The sequence below is a fragment of the Taudactylus pleione genome, unplaced genomic scaffold (assembly GCF_031769625.1).
Source record: "Taudactylus pleione unplaced genomic scaffold, aTauple2 ptg000381l, whole genome shotgun sequence".
NCBI lineage: Eukaryota > Metazoa > Chordata > Amphibia > Anura > Myobatrachidae > Taudactylus > Taudactylus pleione.
Window position 1 is genome coordinate 10116811 of NW_028284782.1, and position 16504 is coordinate 10133314.

Below are 16504 nucleotides of genomic sequence, written 5' to 3' on the forward strand. Positions count from 1 at the left end.
AGGTATGTTTTGGGTTATTATCTTGCTGTAGGATGAACCCTGGTGAAGACCAGGGGGTATTGTGTGGTGCTACAAAATGCTAGCCCTTTTGGTTTGGTATGCACATTACTCTGTGCAAGTTGCTGAATCTGGATCCAGCAAAAGAGTCAGAGACCATCACACTACTTCCTCCATGTTTGACAGTTGGTGTCACACACTGAGGAACCATCCTTTTGCCTACTCAATGGTGTACAAGAACCCTGCACAATGCACCAAAGATTTAAAATTTTGATTCACTGGTTCATAAGACCTTCTTCCAGTCTTCAATTGTCCACTTATGGTGTAATCTTAGCATTGGCTTTCTTAGTACCACTCGACCTGTCAAACAAATTCTTCTCTTCACAACTGAAACGGAGGCTTGCTTACTTTGACCAATGTTAAGCTATGCTTGGTGCATGTCTTCTGTGAGCTGGCTATCACGCGAGTTGTTGACTCTCAGAAACTTGTCTTCTGATTCTGTTGTGGGCATCTTGGCTTTCTTTGCAAAATCTCTAAAGGAAAGACCTTTGCAAAATCTCTAAAGGAAAGACCTACAGGGTTATAATGGTCTGTCTTTGTCACGGCTCGTGCAATTTCTCTTCCCTGCCTGGGGTGTCGCTCTCTTCCCTGGTGCTTCAGCACTCTGGTCTGAGTATCAACTGGTTAATACAGCTGTGAGCTGCACCTGAACTTCCTATTTAGACCCGCCACACAGGTTCCCTGGTGCCAGTTCATCAAGTTAAGACTGCCTCAGAGTCTGCACTCCGGATTATACTCCTGCTAATATTCTTTGTGTTTCCTGTTGTCTCCAGACCCTGGTCCCTGCAACCCGATATCCCCTTGTTTCTCATGTAAGTTGTCTGGGACATTAATCTGTTTCACCAGAGCTCAGCCTTCCAGCTATCCAGGACTTGTCCAGTTGTTGCTATCTGCTTCTTGTGACCACATCGCATCTTCAGTATTTCATTACCAGTTATCCAGACTCTCTAAATCTAGTGTATTAAGTATCTGCCTAATGGGACCTTGTTTTACCTGCTTAACAGACTGCACTTACTATGCGGGACTGTGTTGGTATTGCTTACCAGTGTGTTTGTCGAGGCATACTCTTTAGAACTACTAGTGCCTTCCAGATTCTCTGCACTGCTCTGCAGCAATCTAGATCAGTGCCTCCAATCAACTGTTCTCACCTGTGCTTTCTGGTTTATCAAGTTCCCAGTGTAACTGCATTTACAGCACATTCTGGACATTTCTCAACACTTCAATTTATTAATCAATCTGGACTTTGTGTATCCATATCCTTCATCCAGCATTTGTCATCCTCATTCTAAGTTCTGTTTCTATTTCCTGCATTATCCTGGACTGTATTATCATTGCATACCAGCTACTCAGAAATGCCTGTGAACATTGTTACCTGTTTGCTTATCTGCCTGGTTAAATATTGCACCACCCTGTATGACAATAAATCTTACTAATTCACCTTTATCAAAGTATGTTTTCTGCAAGTATAATCACACAGGGAAACACCACTTGAAACATGACAGTCTTCCAATGTTAACTGCTTTTTTCTCGCCATTATGACAGCAATATATTACTTCCTGCAGTGCAATATTGTCCAAATAATGCTTCAGAGTGTGTAATAATGGTCGGTTCCAAAACTGCTTTTATACAGACTGGGGTTTTTAGTTAACAAAAGTTGTGACACCTGTAGGAATTATTTGCATCAACTGTCACTGCTTAATTTATTTCCACTGTTGCAGAATAGCAGTAAGTTCTCAACCCATTGCCTGTTTCCGGGAAGAGTCCTTTTTTTTACAACTATGGGCTGTATTCTATTAGTTTCGCATTGGCGAGAAAGTTCCGCCTGCTCGACTTTTCGCCACCTTCGCCTGTTTTGTAGGGGAAAACTTTTCGTGCACGCTCCCAATTTACTCCGTATTCAATTGCCAAACAGGTGAAAACGGGACCCACCGAATGTGAACCAGGCGAAAAGTGCAGGAAGATTTGGGGGAATCACTCTGTACCTCTGAAAAAGATGGTCTGACTTCGGAAATCATTATGGTAGTTTAGTATTAGCCCTAATTGAACTAGTTAGGGTACTTAAGTGGGGTTAATTGCTTACTATTAGCGTCTAGGTAAAAGTGTGAAAGAATGGCATAAAGCAGTGTTTTTTGGAGCAAATAAGTAGTCCCATCAAATTTGGGGTGCTTGAAAATGGGTACTAGCATATTTTTATGTCTCTAAAGTGAAGTTTTAGAAAAGTGAAATTCCTCCTTCCTACAAGCACCTGCAAACCCAAAAACACTTGGCCCCTTCTTAGAGCACCACCAAAAGCTTATTTAGCTAGTTTTTGAAGTTGTCCCCCTACTTTGAAGGGGGGTGTACCAAGGGTTCTGAGTGTTTTCCCAACATCTGCACCCCAAAATAAAGATTTTACACTTTTTTTCTCCTGCTATTCTGTGGAGAAAAAGTTTTGCCTATTTCAGTGCACTGACTTTTCGCTTAGGCGAAAACAGACTGGAATTGAATACGAAGATACATTTTCAGGCAAAATTTTCGCAGAAAAAACGGGCGAAAAACGGATTTTCGCTCCTAATTGAATACGGCCCTATGTAAGTAACATTTTTTTCTGTCTTTGCCAAAATAAAGTTGTTTTTTTTCTTAAACCTGCAGCAGCTTACCGCCTACCTTCATACCATTACATTCACTGGACTTTAATTGATTAAATTTAATTACAAACTGGAGAAATTGGGTGTTCTAAAACCGGTAGTGTATTAGTTGGCGGTATTTTCATGTGGAGTCTGGGGCTGTGTCTCATTTACGCCATTGTTAATCTGACCCTGAATATCTTTGCAGTAAGTAACCTTCATTGAATACCTGGTTTCCTCCAAGGCTTTTCTTCAAAAGAATCCAGATCCACCTCTAGAACGGGGAGCCCATTAATACAACCTGGAGCAGCAAAGTCTATTCCTCTTGGTGGCAATTTACCTACAAGATATATATTAATTAGTATGATGGTTGAATTCCAAATAGAAAAATGTTCCTTACAAGTAAAGTTGTCTTTGGTTGAATGAGTATTTTTCTAAAATGGTTCAGTGTTAAAGAGTGCTCTATATTTTGAGCATTTACTTAAATAACTTACTAAAAATGTACATTATATTAATACATTTACAAGAACAATACCTTATTCAAATATATGTATATCTTACTTTTATAATCTTCCAGGATTACATGAATATTTATAAAAGGAGGAATTCTAATAAACCCTATAGCACTACTCAGGGCCGTAACTAGGGTAGTGCTACCTGGGCAGGGCTGGGGGCGTTGTTTGGGCCTGTCGATTTTCCAGTTTATTATAATTTTCACTTGTAGCTTCCTCTTCCCTGGCCCTTCCCCATGAAGACATGGCCCTTTTTCAGGTGCACTATCTTATGTCCCTAGTTAAAAATTGGGGGGGAGGGGGGGTTGCGCCCCAATGCTCTCTCTTGCACAGGGCACCAAAAGGTCTAGTTACGGCTCTGGCACTACTGCATGAATATATTACATTAGATGTAGCCACAATAATACAAAAAAGCAGTGTAACACAAAGCACAAGTATAATCAAGCAAATTCATGTAGAAACAACATAGTACCAGCTGCCCCGAAGCCTCTACCTCCTTTTGCATTCTGATTTCCTATAGCTGTCCTGTAAATAAGAACAATTAAATTGATTGATTTGGAGTATGTAGTCATGTAGTAAAAACTAGAATAAGAAAAACATGTTACCAATTTACGGCATGCTATACATTTAAAGAAACCAACTATGCTCAGCTAGAGAATAAAAGGATAAAACAATAATCTAATTCTCAACTATATTATATTACTGCAAAACAAAGGTTACCAAGTTTGTGTTAACAAACAAAAACAATGGATAACTAGGATATTTGGATAATCTAGTCCAGTCGTTTCTGTCATTACCTATTTTACGTTTTGGTTTAATTTGGTTACATCACCCTCTGTTCTCACATTACCCCTCCTACTAGAAAATAATAAATATCATTTCATGGCTACATTAACAAGGTACTCAATGGGTTTGAGCACAAGGGCCCTTGCCAGAGAATGGCTGTCTGCACTGTATTTGAATACTAGATGGGGCGCTACATGGTACATGGGTAACCAATATGGACTTTGCTTTTCATACTTAGGGGAGAATTTACGAAGCAGCGGCTTCAGTCAGTGTAAAGCCCGGTGTGCTTAACACTGACTCCCAGGTGCGGATTCAAATACTCACTTGCAACCCGCCTGGAAGCAGCGGCTTACAGAAGCCGCTCCCTCCTAAATTCTCCCCTTACAATCCAAACTGGCTCTGCAGTATACATTATGTAGGCCATTAGAATGATTCCGGTATGTTATGCTAGTCTTCATAGGCCTTTGTATGAAACTAGATTTATATCTATGCACTGTACTATATATTGCTTATTAGATAATAAAACTTTATATACTGTTCATCAAATGGTCTGTTACAGTAAGGCACATATACAGTATATTTGGTCTTAGCTCTTTTTTTTTTTTAAATATGTTGTTATTGAAGCAATGTAAAAATCAATAAATACAAAACATATAGCGAGGTTATGTATAAATGTTCATGAACAAGCAGACCCAACACAGAAAGCTATGTATGGCAGTCAGACATACAAAGAACACTAACAGATATATAATTAGCCATCGGAGTAAGAGAAAAACGTAACGGTTAGGTCCATGTAGACAGTGAAACACACAAATATTGGATTTGCATCAAAATTAAAATGGGATTAAAGAGAACATATAAATTAAATGAAATTAAAGTTTGCTCGCATCTCCCCTCCCCACAGTCACACTGAGGACCTCATTCAGAGTCGGTCGTAGCGGCCGCACGGTCGTACGGGCTACGACCGCAAAATCCGATCGTACGGCAGGACGATAGTAAACAAAGTGACGACCATTCATTAGCACTGCACCTCCTCTAGCTATCGACTGATCCGATCGAACGACCGAGACAATCGTAGTCAGGCGCTGTCAGTCGCTGTATGCTAATTATGTTCTGATGTTTGCGGCCATTTGTGTTGTATTGATGGTCACATGTCATGTTTACCTGGACTATCGATCAGCTTGTTATTAGCTTGTTGTCAATTATCTAATTAAGATTGTTTAACTCTTGCTGTTCTTTTTTTCCAGTTTTTTTTCATGTGTCAATAAACTTTATTGTTTTTTTTCGTGGGTGTTTTCTCCATTCTTTTTTTTTTCTGAATTTCCAAAACAAAGTAATGTTTATTATCTGTGAATGTACTGTTGCTAATTGTGTTCACTTTAAAAATGCATGTGCATTTTGCGTTAGGATCATTTGCACTCTTATGTTTCGAATTGCACACTGCGTGTTTTATCCAATGAAATCTGACCTTATTTTTCGGGTCACATGCTTAAAGGATTGGCCAATAGTGTTTTTTTTTAGGAAACTGAGTAAATATTTTAGCCAGTCATATTTATTTTACCCCATGTATATTTCATGTTTTCTGTAAAATCGGCCATTGCCATCATGAGAGCCGCGGCCTTTACCCGTCGGGAATTGATAATCCTGGTTCAGATCATGGACAGGCGGATTACGACCGCCCAGCCTCCTATTTCAAACCGCATGAAGCGGGCGGCCTATGCGGAGGTGAGGCGAGCCCTTCAAAGTGCGGGATACAGGCGCAATATAGCACAACTAGAGAGGCGGTGGTCAGATCTGCGCTGCCGGTCGCCTGTCCTTTTGCGGAATTGGCGGGCGCGACTACGCAGACATAAGTATGCGTTTGTATAAATGTTATAATTAGTGGACTGTTAAAAATGTATGTTCCTTTTCCAATTCTTTTAGTCGATGTAAAAAACCCCCTCCTGTATGTTGTCCCTATTGTCCTGAATGTGTAAAGTGTACTTGTATTGTGTAGCCAAAATTGAAAACTAAACTTTTTTTTTTTAAATATCTTTAAATTTTCGAAACACAGCGGAGACAGAGAAGGGCCCGCAGATTTGGAGTAAATGCAGGTCCCAACCTGCAGCCCTCACCTTCCCCATTCGCTCAACCCAGCCCTCCCTCCCCACCACCATACTCCCCCAGTAACCCTCCCTCCCTCTTCCAATCCTAACCGAGTATTCCTCCCTCCCCTGCCCACTCATCCCAAATATCCACTCCCGTGCCCGAGTCCACATCCCAAATATCCCCTCCCTTTGATGTTTGCCACTCCATTTCCACTCCCACCATTCCCCCAACTCCAAATTACTCCCCATCTCCAGCACCATCACCTGCACCATCTACATCGGGGGTTTTGCTACAACGCTCTGATGGTATGTGTTTTGTAATATTTTTTTTATTTTTTTTGGTGTTGTTGTTATCCATGTTTTTTTAAACATTTTTGGGCGTTGTGTATTTCAGTATGGGTGTCAAAATCATTGCGCAGTAATGCTGTTATTCAATATTCCGTGCTTATGTTTTTTGTGCCTGGGCCTTTTTTTGGGGGGGGGAGCCCAAAAATGTATGCCTTTTGGGGTTTACAAAATGCTTTTTTATTGGTGTAAAAAATGATTACATTTGGATTAGTATTTTATATTTAAATAAAACATGTCACAGAACTTGGGAAGGTGATAGGAACCAGACTACCCTTGTTAATGTTGTGTACACTGTGTTTAAAATGTACTAAGATGTAACTTCATTAGGATAAGTTATGTTTGCCATAGCAAACAAACACATTGTATTTTTGGATTATCAAGAACATTTTAGAAGTGAATACGTGCATTGTGTTTTAAGGATATGGCCATCATGACTTAAGAATACACCTCCCATTTTTTTAACAACATCATAGGGGTTTTTTGCTTATGCCACATAGTTAGGGTTTCCAATTGTTTTAACACCATAAAAGTATCAAGATATTAATAATGTGTGGATGAAACTTTCAAACACACCCTAACATAATTGTGTTTTCCCACTTTTTGGGACATTGACTAATGTTTAATGTTCAAAAGTTGGTAATTTTTAAGAAGTTTTTAACCTACAAATACATGTTTCTGTCCACAGATCTAACCCACATCATGGTGCAAATTAGGGAGGAGCTGAGAAGAACAAGTGGCCATTTATTGGAGGCCTACTGCTGCCTCCAGCGTATTGTGGGGAGTTTGGAGCATTTATAGTATTTTTTTTTTCATCTTTGTACATTAAAAAATGTAGTATATTTCTGTTGCAAAAACATTTGTCCTCTTTCATTTTCAAAATTAAAGGGTCTAATTCAGCATTTCAAGCACTTTGTGAACAAAGCTGGGTGCCTTTCCATAGTGTAACAAATTCAAAAATGTTTTTGGAAACCTTAAGAACATTTGCAGTAATGTTGTTTAAATGTTTTGTTTGGGTTTGGCCTACATTATCCACCTCAAAATGGCTTTCCTAAAAAAAACACAACAAACATTTTTTTTGGGAAAATATTTTATTAACTAACAAACATGTTGCCAACATGCTTTTACTCGTAAAAAGCATTACATCAAAGAATCACACATAAAAAATGTCCACAGGGTTTTTCCAAATAAAATATCTGGCTTACTCAGACATAAACAACAATAGTAAAAAACAAACAGAAAATTTTGACGAAACAATACAAATTAATAAAAGAAAAGGCAAATTAACTAAACATGTTGGGGTATATCCGGTCAAAATTTGTTAATTGTCCAAAAACAGTGCAGGATATTGCCAATGGGTTCCATAAGTTTTGCAGTTTTGGAAAGTGTTTTGATTTTGGTGGAAGAAAAAGAAAACAAAAAATTAGGTACACCTTAAAATACATTTGCTCTAAGTGTAAAAAACAAACTAAATGTAAAAATTATTACCTAAAAAATCAAGAAACAATAGATTCGCGTCTGCCCCCCCCCCCGACAGCATCACAGCACCTTCCTCCGGGGGGCCATCCTCTGCAAGGCATCCTCTGGCTGCATGGGTACTCGACTCCTTATTGCAATGTTGTGTAAAATCCCACACAGGACCACAATGCGAGAAACCATATCTGGCAAGTACATGAGGGCACCACCAGAGAGATGGAGACACCGGAACCGGCCCTCTAAAAGGCCGATACAGTGCTCCACCACCTGCCTGGTGGCAGTAAACGCAGCATTATATAGAGTTTGGGGCCCTGGTGTGGGATTCAAATAAGGAGTCAGCAGCCAGGGCGTGCAATATCCACTGTCACCTGATGGAAATGGAACACCAAAAGATACATAAATTGATCATGAAAACATGTTTACACTATTACTATAGCTACATCCTTGATTTATACTTACCAAGAAGCCACACGTCACCAGCTTGCAGTGTGCTTAATTTTGGCCAAATCCCTGAATGCTGGATCACGTACACATCATGGCTGCAGCCTGGAAATTTGGCATTCAGGGAGAGGATATGGAGGGAGGCATCACATAGCACCATTACATTTAGCGAATGGAAATGTTTATGGTTACTATATATTTGTTCCCTGCATGCAGGGGCTGAAGTGCTATGTGAGTGCCATCCACTACCCCTATGACATGTGGAAAGCCTGCAATCTCAAAGAACTTCTGCTTTACCACATCAAGGGCTTCCATATCCAAAGGCATACTAATAGATTGTGCTATATTATTAAAGAATGCATCTAGCACACGCCTCAGGATCCGTGAAAATGAGGGCTGGGAGAGTCCACCCACCAGCTCCACAGTGGTTTGGAAGGACCCTGAGGCGCAGAAATGTAACACCGCCAACAACTGTGTAAGTGGTGAGATTGCTGTTGGAATGTGACTCTGACTTACTAGATCATTCTTTATTATTGAAAGAGTGTCTAGGATAATATTTGGAGGCAGGCTATAAGTGGTTACAACCACATCATCAGGCATTACAAAAAGGGTGACACGTGTTCTATATATCTTGGCCCTTGCACGCCTCCTATGCCTATGCCCAGGAGGAGGCTGAGGAAGGTTGGTGGGGGGCAACATGGCCACTATTAGCTGGCCCACATCACTCTGTAAATTTTAAAAAACAAAAAATAAAGTCTTTGAGAATGATTTTTGAATATTTGCCCCAAAATACTTAGCTTTGTAATAATGGTGCATATTCTTACAGGGTCGGGCAGTGCCATCTTCAGGAATCCCTACAGGTGTATTTGGTGTACGTTTTTTTTTTTAAATTAAATTAAATTTTTAAAACTTTATTATTGTTTTTTCAAAATATTTTAAAACTGCATTATTAAATGTTAAAAAAACTGCAAAAAACACTTCATAATTAAAATAAACAAACTTTTAGGTTTGTATAAATAGACACTTACCTGATTCAAGTACAAAATGGACTGTTAAACACCTTAAAAAAAAAAAAAACATGAATAAATTTTTTAGAATAATGTACTTTTTTGGGGTTTATATAACAAAAATAATAAAAAACTTGCAGTAGGCTGGCACACTTACTGGAGTCATAAAATAACATTGGATTTTTGATCCTCCAAAAGCACGGCCACCCAAACACACCAAGTAACCGGGTTTGGGAAATGTATGCCCCAAACAAAATTAGAAATAAAAAACCAACAACCCAATCAATAAAAAAAAAAAACCACCACCCAAAATAAAATTAAAAATAAAAAACCACCACCCAAAATCAAATAAAAAATAAAAAACCACCACCAAAACCAAAAAATAAACAAAAAAACCACCCAAAAAATAAGAAAGAAAAAAACACCCCCAAAAAATAAAAAACCACCACTTAAAAAAAAATTTAAAATAAAAAACCACCACCCAAACCAAAAACAAAAACACAAAACACCCAAAAAATATGAAAGAAAAATCAACCACCCAAAAAAAACCAAATAAACAAACACCCCCCCCAAAAAAAACACTCAAACAACACACAAAAGCACCACTCAAACAACACACAAAAGCATCACTCAAACAACTCCAAACAATGTAACCACTAGCAATCCCTTCCTGCACCACAAATCAGTGGGGAACATTTGGCTTTGCCTTAAATAAGGAAAAAAAACACAATTATTGAATCATGCAGGCAAGGTGTGCATTGTACTTAGGCAAATAGGGATGCACAGGTAACCAATCCAGGGATGCGCTCACTTCTAGCCCAAACCATGCAGTGATTACACAATGCAAGCAAGGTGTGCATTGTACTTAGGCAAATAGGGATGCACGGGTAACCAATCCAGGGATGCGCTCACATCTAGCCCAACCCACACAGTGATTACAGAATGCAGGCAAGGTGTGCATTGTACTTAGGCAAATAGGGATGCACGGGTAACCAATCCAGGGATGCGCTCACATCTAGCCCAACCCACGCAGTGATTACAGAATGCAGGCAAGGTGTGCACTGTACTTAGGCAAATAGGGATGCACGGGTAACCAATCCAGGGATGCGCTCACATCTAGCCTAACCCACGCAGTGATAACAGAATGCAGGCAAGGTGTGCATTATATGTAGGCAAATAGGGATGCACGGGTAACCAATCCAGGGATGCGCTCACATCTATACAAAAGTCTGCACAAGCAGTATTCTTCATGCTCTCTCACATGTTTGTAAAATGTCAAGCGAGGAGCATGGTGAGCAGAGGCCAACTGAGGCAGGTAAGTGCGATTCACATTTTTAAAACACAAGAACAGTTCATATTTCCAAATATATACTTTTTTAAATTTTAAAAATGTTGTAGGTGCTGGGAATCCAATTCCACCACTAGAGGAGGAGGAGGCGGGGCAAAGGCCAAGAAACCCTCCATTTTCACGGATCGAGCTTGAGACATTGGTGACCATGACAATGGATAACCTTGTCCATGCCCCAAGAAATATGGGGGCTGAAGCCAAAGACAGGATTTGGGAGGAGATATCCAGGGCTGTTAATGCTGTGGGGACAACCCACAGAACCATGAAAGTCGTTAAAAAACGGTAAGAAAATGATATTGTGAGTGTACTGAAGTCAAAAGCTTGATCTTATTTTAAAAAACTAACCCTTAAAAAATGCCAAATCACATTGACAGCTGGACTGATTTCAAGTACCAACTGCTACGGAGTAGGGTGGACCATGCTGCGGGGTTGGTGGTCCCATCCCTGAGGAGCTGGCCTTGACGAAGTTGGAGACATTGGCTCAGGGATGTGTGACGGAAGAGGAGATAGTCAGCGTGTCTACTATGGACACTGACATGGCCGACTTCAATGCTCCACATGTGCAAGAATGTAAATATTTTTAAGACACAAAAAAGTATAAAGCTAAAACGTGTATGCGGTTTTTTTTAAAGAAAAATACAAATGTTTTTTTTTCTTTTTTTTCCAGACTCAGAGGAGGTAGTGCCTGCTCCTGAGGTCAGGTCTGGGTCCAGCACAGATGGAGACTCTGCAGGGGAGGATCCAAGTACTCCATCTGGGGACCCGGTAGAGTCTACTCCAGGGCAACCATCAGACCGAGCAGTGCCTCCCCTCACCAGGTTGGTCTCCCAAACTCAGGAGAACACATCTGTTCTTCTGAGGATGGAGACCACTCTGGTGAGGGTGGCGGTGGCCCTGGAGACCATTGCTGGGGCCTTTGATCGTTGGGCCAATACCCAGGAGCAGGCAAACCCACCTGCCATGATGGAGCGAGACTCCCAGGACCACCACCTCTGGCAGCCCAACAGCCACCCCCGCAAGTATGGAGAGCCCTATGCCTAGGCCAGAGGAAATCCCATCTACCTCTGGCCAGGCCAGTCGGCGTGTTACACGCCAGTCGGCTGTCCGTAGCTTACCTCTTCCTCCAAGCCGGCCCAAACGATGAAAGTAGCCCTGGATATCTCCTCCCTCACCTGTTGTCCAGTCCCCATATTTCTTGTCACCAATGTCTCAAGCTTTTTTTTATTTATTTTTTTATTTTAATTATATGCAAATGTTGCCCTAACAATTGTTAGTTAAATTGTGCTGAAAGGCGAATTTCAAAAAAAGAAACATTATTTTATCAAAAATGTCTATATTTAACTATATCAATGTATACAAGGTTTAAAAAGTATGGTATCTGAAAAGGCTGCTACGCAAAACACAATGCTAGATGTTTTAAAAACTGTTTTATCCAAAAACTGTTTAAAAAGCACAAATAAACATTTGTGTTACGAATTCCCTAATGCACACGCAAGTGAAATCAGTTACAAGGTAATTAGCAATGTTAATAGTTACAATGCACCAATCTTAGCTGCTTGGTTTGTGTGGTTCCAATTAGAAACATCGCAAGTAACATCGGATTAACGATTGTACAGTTGTGGCTTACGGACGCTTCTTGCCTACCTTAGCCTGGACGATCATCCTGTTCGTAGAGTGACGTTGTCATGCATCCGCAATTCTTGTTCGTACGAAGCAGATAATTTATGCACTCCCCTAAAACGCCTGGAAACGCTGAAGAACGCCTCCGTTTGCAGACCACCACCCCCGTATACTCCCACAAACGGACTTTCCTGTCAATCAACTTTAGCAATTCACTTCCGTGTCGGAAGCCCTACGACCGACAGTATTTTTCATCAGTAGAGCACGTACGCACATGCGCACAGCTAGCCGTGCGCAGGTGCAGAAAGAAAAACATCGGATGCGTACGACAGACTCTGAATGAGGTCCTGAATTCGGAATTGGCGGGTCACCCGCAATCATTCACAGAAGATACCTTGAGGTATTGCATAGTGAGTTCCAAATTTGGTTTTGAATGTCTGTGGACAGTGTTACAATGAAACTTTCTCACATTTCAAATTTTTTTTCAGTTGAAGCCTTTTCTCCCGCACTACCTCCACCCAAGCCATACGAAACAAATAAAATAATTTGGTTTTAAAAAGAGATAAGATGGGGGGCTCAGGATGTATCCTATCCACACCCGTAGAATGGATTTACGAGCAGCGGCACTGACCGCTAATAGTAGTCGTCTGCCACCCTTGGATATTCGAAGCCCTCTAGGAAGAATGCCAAACAAAGCCCATGCAGTTGAACAAATGTTCTCGGGAATAATTCAGTACTTGCAATCAAAATCTGTGAATCAGTGGGAATGACCACAAACAGTGAAAGAAATCAGCCTGGGGTTGGCCAGACTTGAAACATGAGTGAGATGATGAAAGACCAATTATAAATCTTCTATGTGGGGACAGGTAGGATCTGTGTAGTATATTAAGAAACATTACTGTGTACATGGTGGAGGAAAGCATATGACATGATCTGGAATGAGCTCTTAGTAAAGCTGCAGACTGCACACCTGGAAGTTGTGAAATCCATGTTTGAGGGCCTCCGAGAGACAGAATAATATAGGATATGTTGGAAGTGTCCATAAACTACAGACATCGCCTTTTTTCATGACGTTGCTTGCTGAAGAAAAGTGTCTAAAGGGTTCGACCAGTCAGCTTGAATAAAATGGCGAGTGGTTTGGCTAACATAATATTGAGCCAAGAGAAAGATCACAGGGTATGCAGCTAATATGGGGAATTTCTCCGGTGCCTCCTGGAACGTGAGGTGCCCTCTAGCCATTATGTCGGCCAAACATCCAATATTAACCACTCCTCCCATCCTCCAAATGCTGAAGGGGTGTCTAGCATTACCATCTTGAAAATCAGAGTTAGATATAAAAGGAAGATAGAGAGATTTGTGCGCATTTAAATTATGTTTGTGTCACAGAGTGTGCCATAATCTCCTGGGGGACCAGAGCAACGGGTTCTCTCTCACATGGGTCGGAATCTTCTGGTCATGGAGATTTAGGAATGACAACAGATCTCCCCCCTCCAAAAATTCTCTTTCCAGGGACGTATTTGTATAAACTTCCTGGCGTGTAGCCAATCCCTAAGGTAGTGTAAAAGAGACGATTGGGAGTACCACTGTACATTTGGAAAATTAATACCACCCTTCAGTTTGGGTAGTGGTATTTTCAATAAACTAATGCGTGGTCTTTTCCCTTGCCAGATAAAACAACGAAAAAGAAAATTAATGTGTGTAATATCTTTAGGGGTGAGTGATAATGGCAAGACTTGTATAAGGTACATAAGGCGGGGAAAAGTTATCATTTAATGAGGTTTGCCCTGCCAATACAGGAGATAGGAAGGGATTTCCAGTTCTCCAGCTCAGTGGTGATCCCGCGCAACTGGTGTGTGAAATTAAGGTTATAGAGAAGTCCTGGGTTTTGTGAAACTTTAACCCCCAAATAAGTGAAATGATCTGAACGCCAGGACAGCGAAACATTATCCGCTCTTACAGATCTGGGAGTGTTACGACCCAAATGGAGAGCCGCTGATTTAGACCAATTGACTGTGAAACCAGACACTTCTCCAAACAAACATAATTTTTAAGTCAAATAAACTGGGGAATCAGAAGGATTTTATCTCTTTAGAGCCAATGGTGATACCCTTAATATGAGTATAAGTTTCTATTATTCATAGAAGGGGGTCAATAGCTATATTGAATAGATGTGGGGAAAATGGGCATCCCTGATGGGTGACACGGGACATAGGTAGAGGTTCACCACAATAACCATTAAGTAGCAAGGAGGTGGACGGGGACATATAGAGATATCGGATAAGGTCTATAAAAATAGGATGAAAGTTTCGATGAGAAAGAATAGAAAACAAGTGCGGCCATAGGACAGTGTCAAACACTTTGGTGGTATCTAGACTAATTAGGGTGTTTTGAGTATACATATCCTGAAAGGAAGCAACCATAGCGGCAATAGCAGATCTCACTCCCTTGACAGAGTGATGGTCACGCACTAAACCCAGTTGGTGAGTAGTAAGAATCTGGGGAAGAATGAGATGAAAGCCTATCTCACATAATTTTGGCTAACAATTTGATGTCAGTGTTGAGCAAAGTTTTATAGGACGGCAGGAGTCAGGTAATAGGGGTCACGATGAGGTTTAGGGAGCAAAATAGCATGGCAGAGTTGAAATGTGGAAAGGGCGTGTGATTGTGGAAATATCATTAAATAGTTCCACCAAAGCAGGGGCAACATGGGGTTTTAAAATATTTGTTGGACAGGCCATCAGGGCCCGGGGTTTTTATCTAATTGGAGCTGAGAGATGGCCGCAGTAACTTTGTCGAGTGTGATATCTTCACCTAACGTTTCTGATTGGGATGAAGAAAGAGGAGGTAGGCTTGCCTCTCGCATGAGATTATCATGTTTTATTGGATCAAAAGAAGGGGCAGAATAGAAGTCGGTAAAATAGGATTCAAAGAGGTTAAAAATATCCAGGGAAGTGGTGTAATAGGAGATCCTGAGGACGGATGTCTAATTGCTGTAATGAATCTGTGAGGTTTTTTGGCCATTGTCGCCAACAATCGGACGGTTTTGTTACCCTAACGAAAATATTTAAATTTGGAGAACACCAGGTCCATTTTAGCCTGGGATATATGAAAATCTTTTCAAAGTTGTTTAGTTTGCGTATAGCAGTGCAAAGAGTTGTCAGATGGTGAGGTTAGATGATCCTGCAATGCTTGGGATAAGGCAGTGTGCAAGAGTTTGTATTGTTTGGCAGATTTTTTTGTTTTGTCTAGATACAAAGTCAATAATATGACCCCAAAGAACTGTTTTGGATGCTCCCCAAAATATTGTTGGTCTATCCCAGCTTTCCAAGTTGTCGTCTAGGTAGTTCGCCCATTGTGCAGTGAGGAAGTCTCTGAATTCAGTGAATTGATCAAGATAACTTGGGAAGCGCCAGAGAAGCGAGCCACTTGCCTGTATGGAGCGAGTGAGAGATATAGAAACCGGGGCATGATCCAAAATTAAGATGTTATGTATGGCAGTGTGGTGAACTGAAGTTACTAGGGAGTCATTGATTCAAATATTATCAATTCGGGACCAGGAGTGGTGTACTCCAGAGAGAAAAGTAAATGTTTTATCTGTGGGGTTAAGGAGGCGCCAGATGTTTGTGAGATGAAGAGTGGATTTGAGGGACTGAATATGTCTCCATGAGGAAGGGTTGGAAAGTCTAGGGGGAGGCTGCCTATCTAGAAGAGGATCTACTGGTCTTAGCTCTTTATAGTTAAATGTTCCTTTAATTTCATTGGGTAAATACATTGTAAGCCATGACCATATCTTGATAAGACATACATTATAGGCTGGTTCTTAAAACTTATTAACATTGTTTTGATTTCAGCAACACCAAACAAGGACTTTGCATATTGCACTACCTGTCCAGGACCATGAATCACAAAATTACATTGTTCAATGCTAAACTAACATTCCACTGAAGCCAAGGCAGCCCTGTGACAAACCAAACCAATCCAAACAGTTAAATACTGTATTTAGGTTCATGTCCTGATACAGGGTATAAAGCTGCCGCCACTGAAGCTGCTGTGACATCATTGGCCCTACCCGTTTGCATGAGTGACACACTGCATTTTTGCAATACAAACTTCTCACTCACTGCGTTTGCCCTGTCAGAGAAGAAACTTCCTTTTAAACTTGAAACCTGCTGCAGAATTGAGAAAGAGCATGATGCACAAAATTTGTTAAATATAAACA

General features: G+C 40.7%; 1 protein-coding gene across 1 annotated transcript in view; it reads right to left on the bottom strand.

Annotated features, from left to right (window-relative positions):
* Positions 1-16504, bottom strand: part of LOC148507866 (uncharacterized) — an 80004-nt gene that overhangs the window by 31257 nt on the left and 32243 nt on the right. Inside the window, exons 6-7 of the mRNA XM_088445522.1 lie at positions 3648-3700; positions 2893-3003 (exon numbers count right to left, since the gene is read on the bottom strand). Of these exons, the coding sequence (XP_088301648.1) occupies positions 2893-3003; positions 3648-3700 (164 nt within the window). The remainder of the gene's footprint in view (positions 1-2892; positions 3004-3647; positions 3701-16504) is intronic.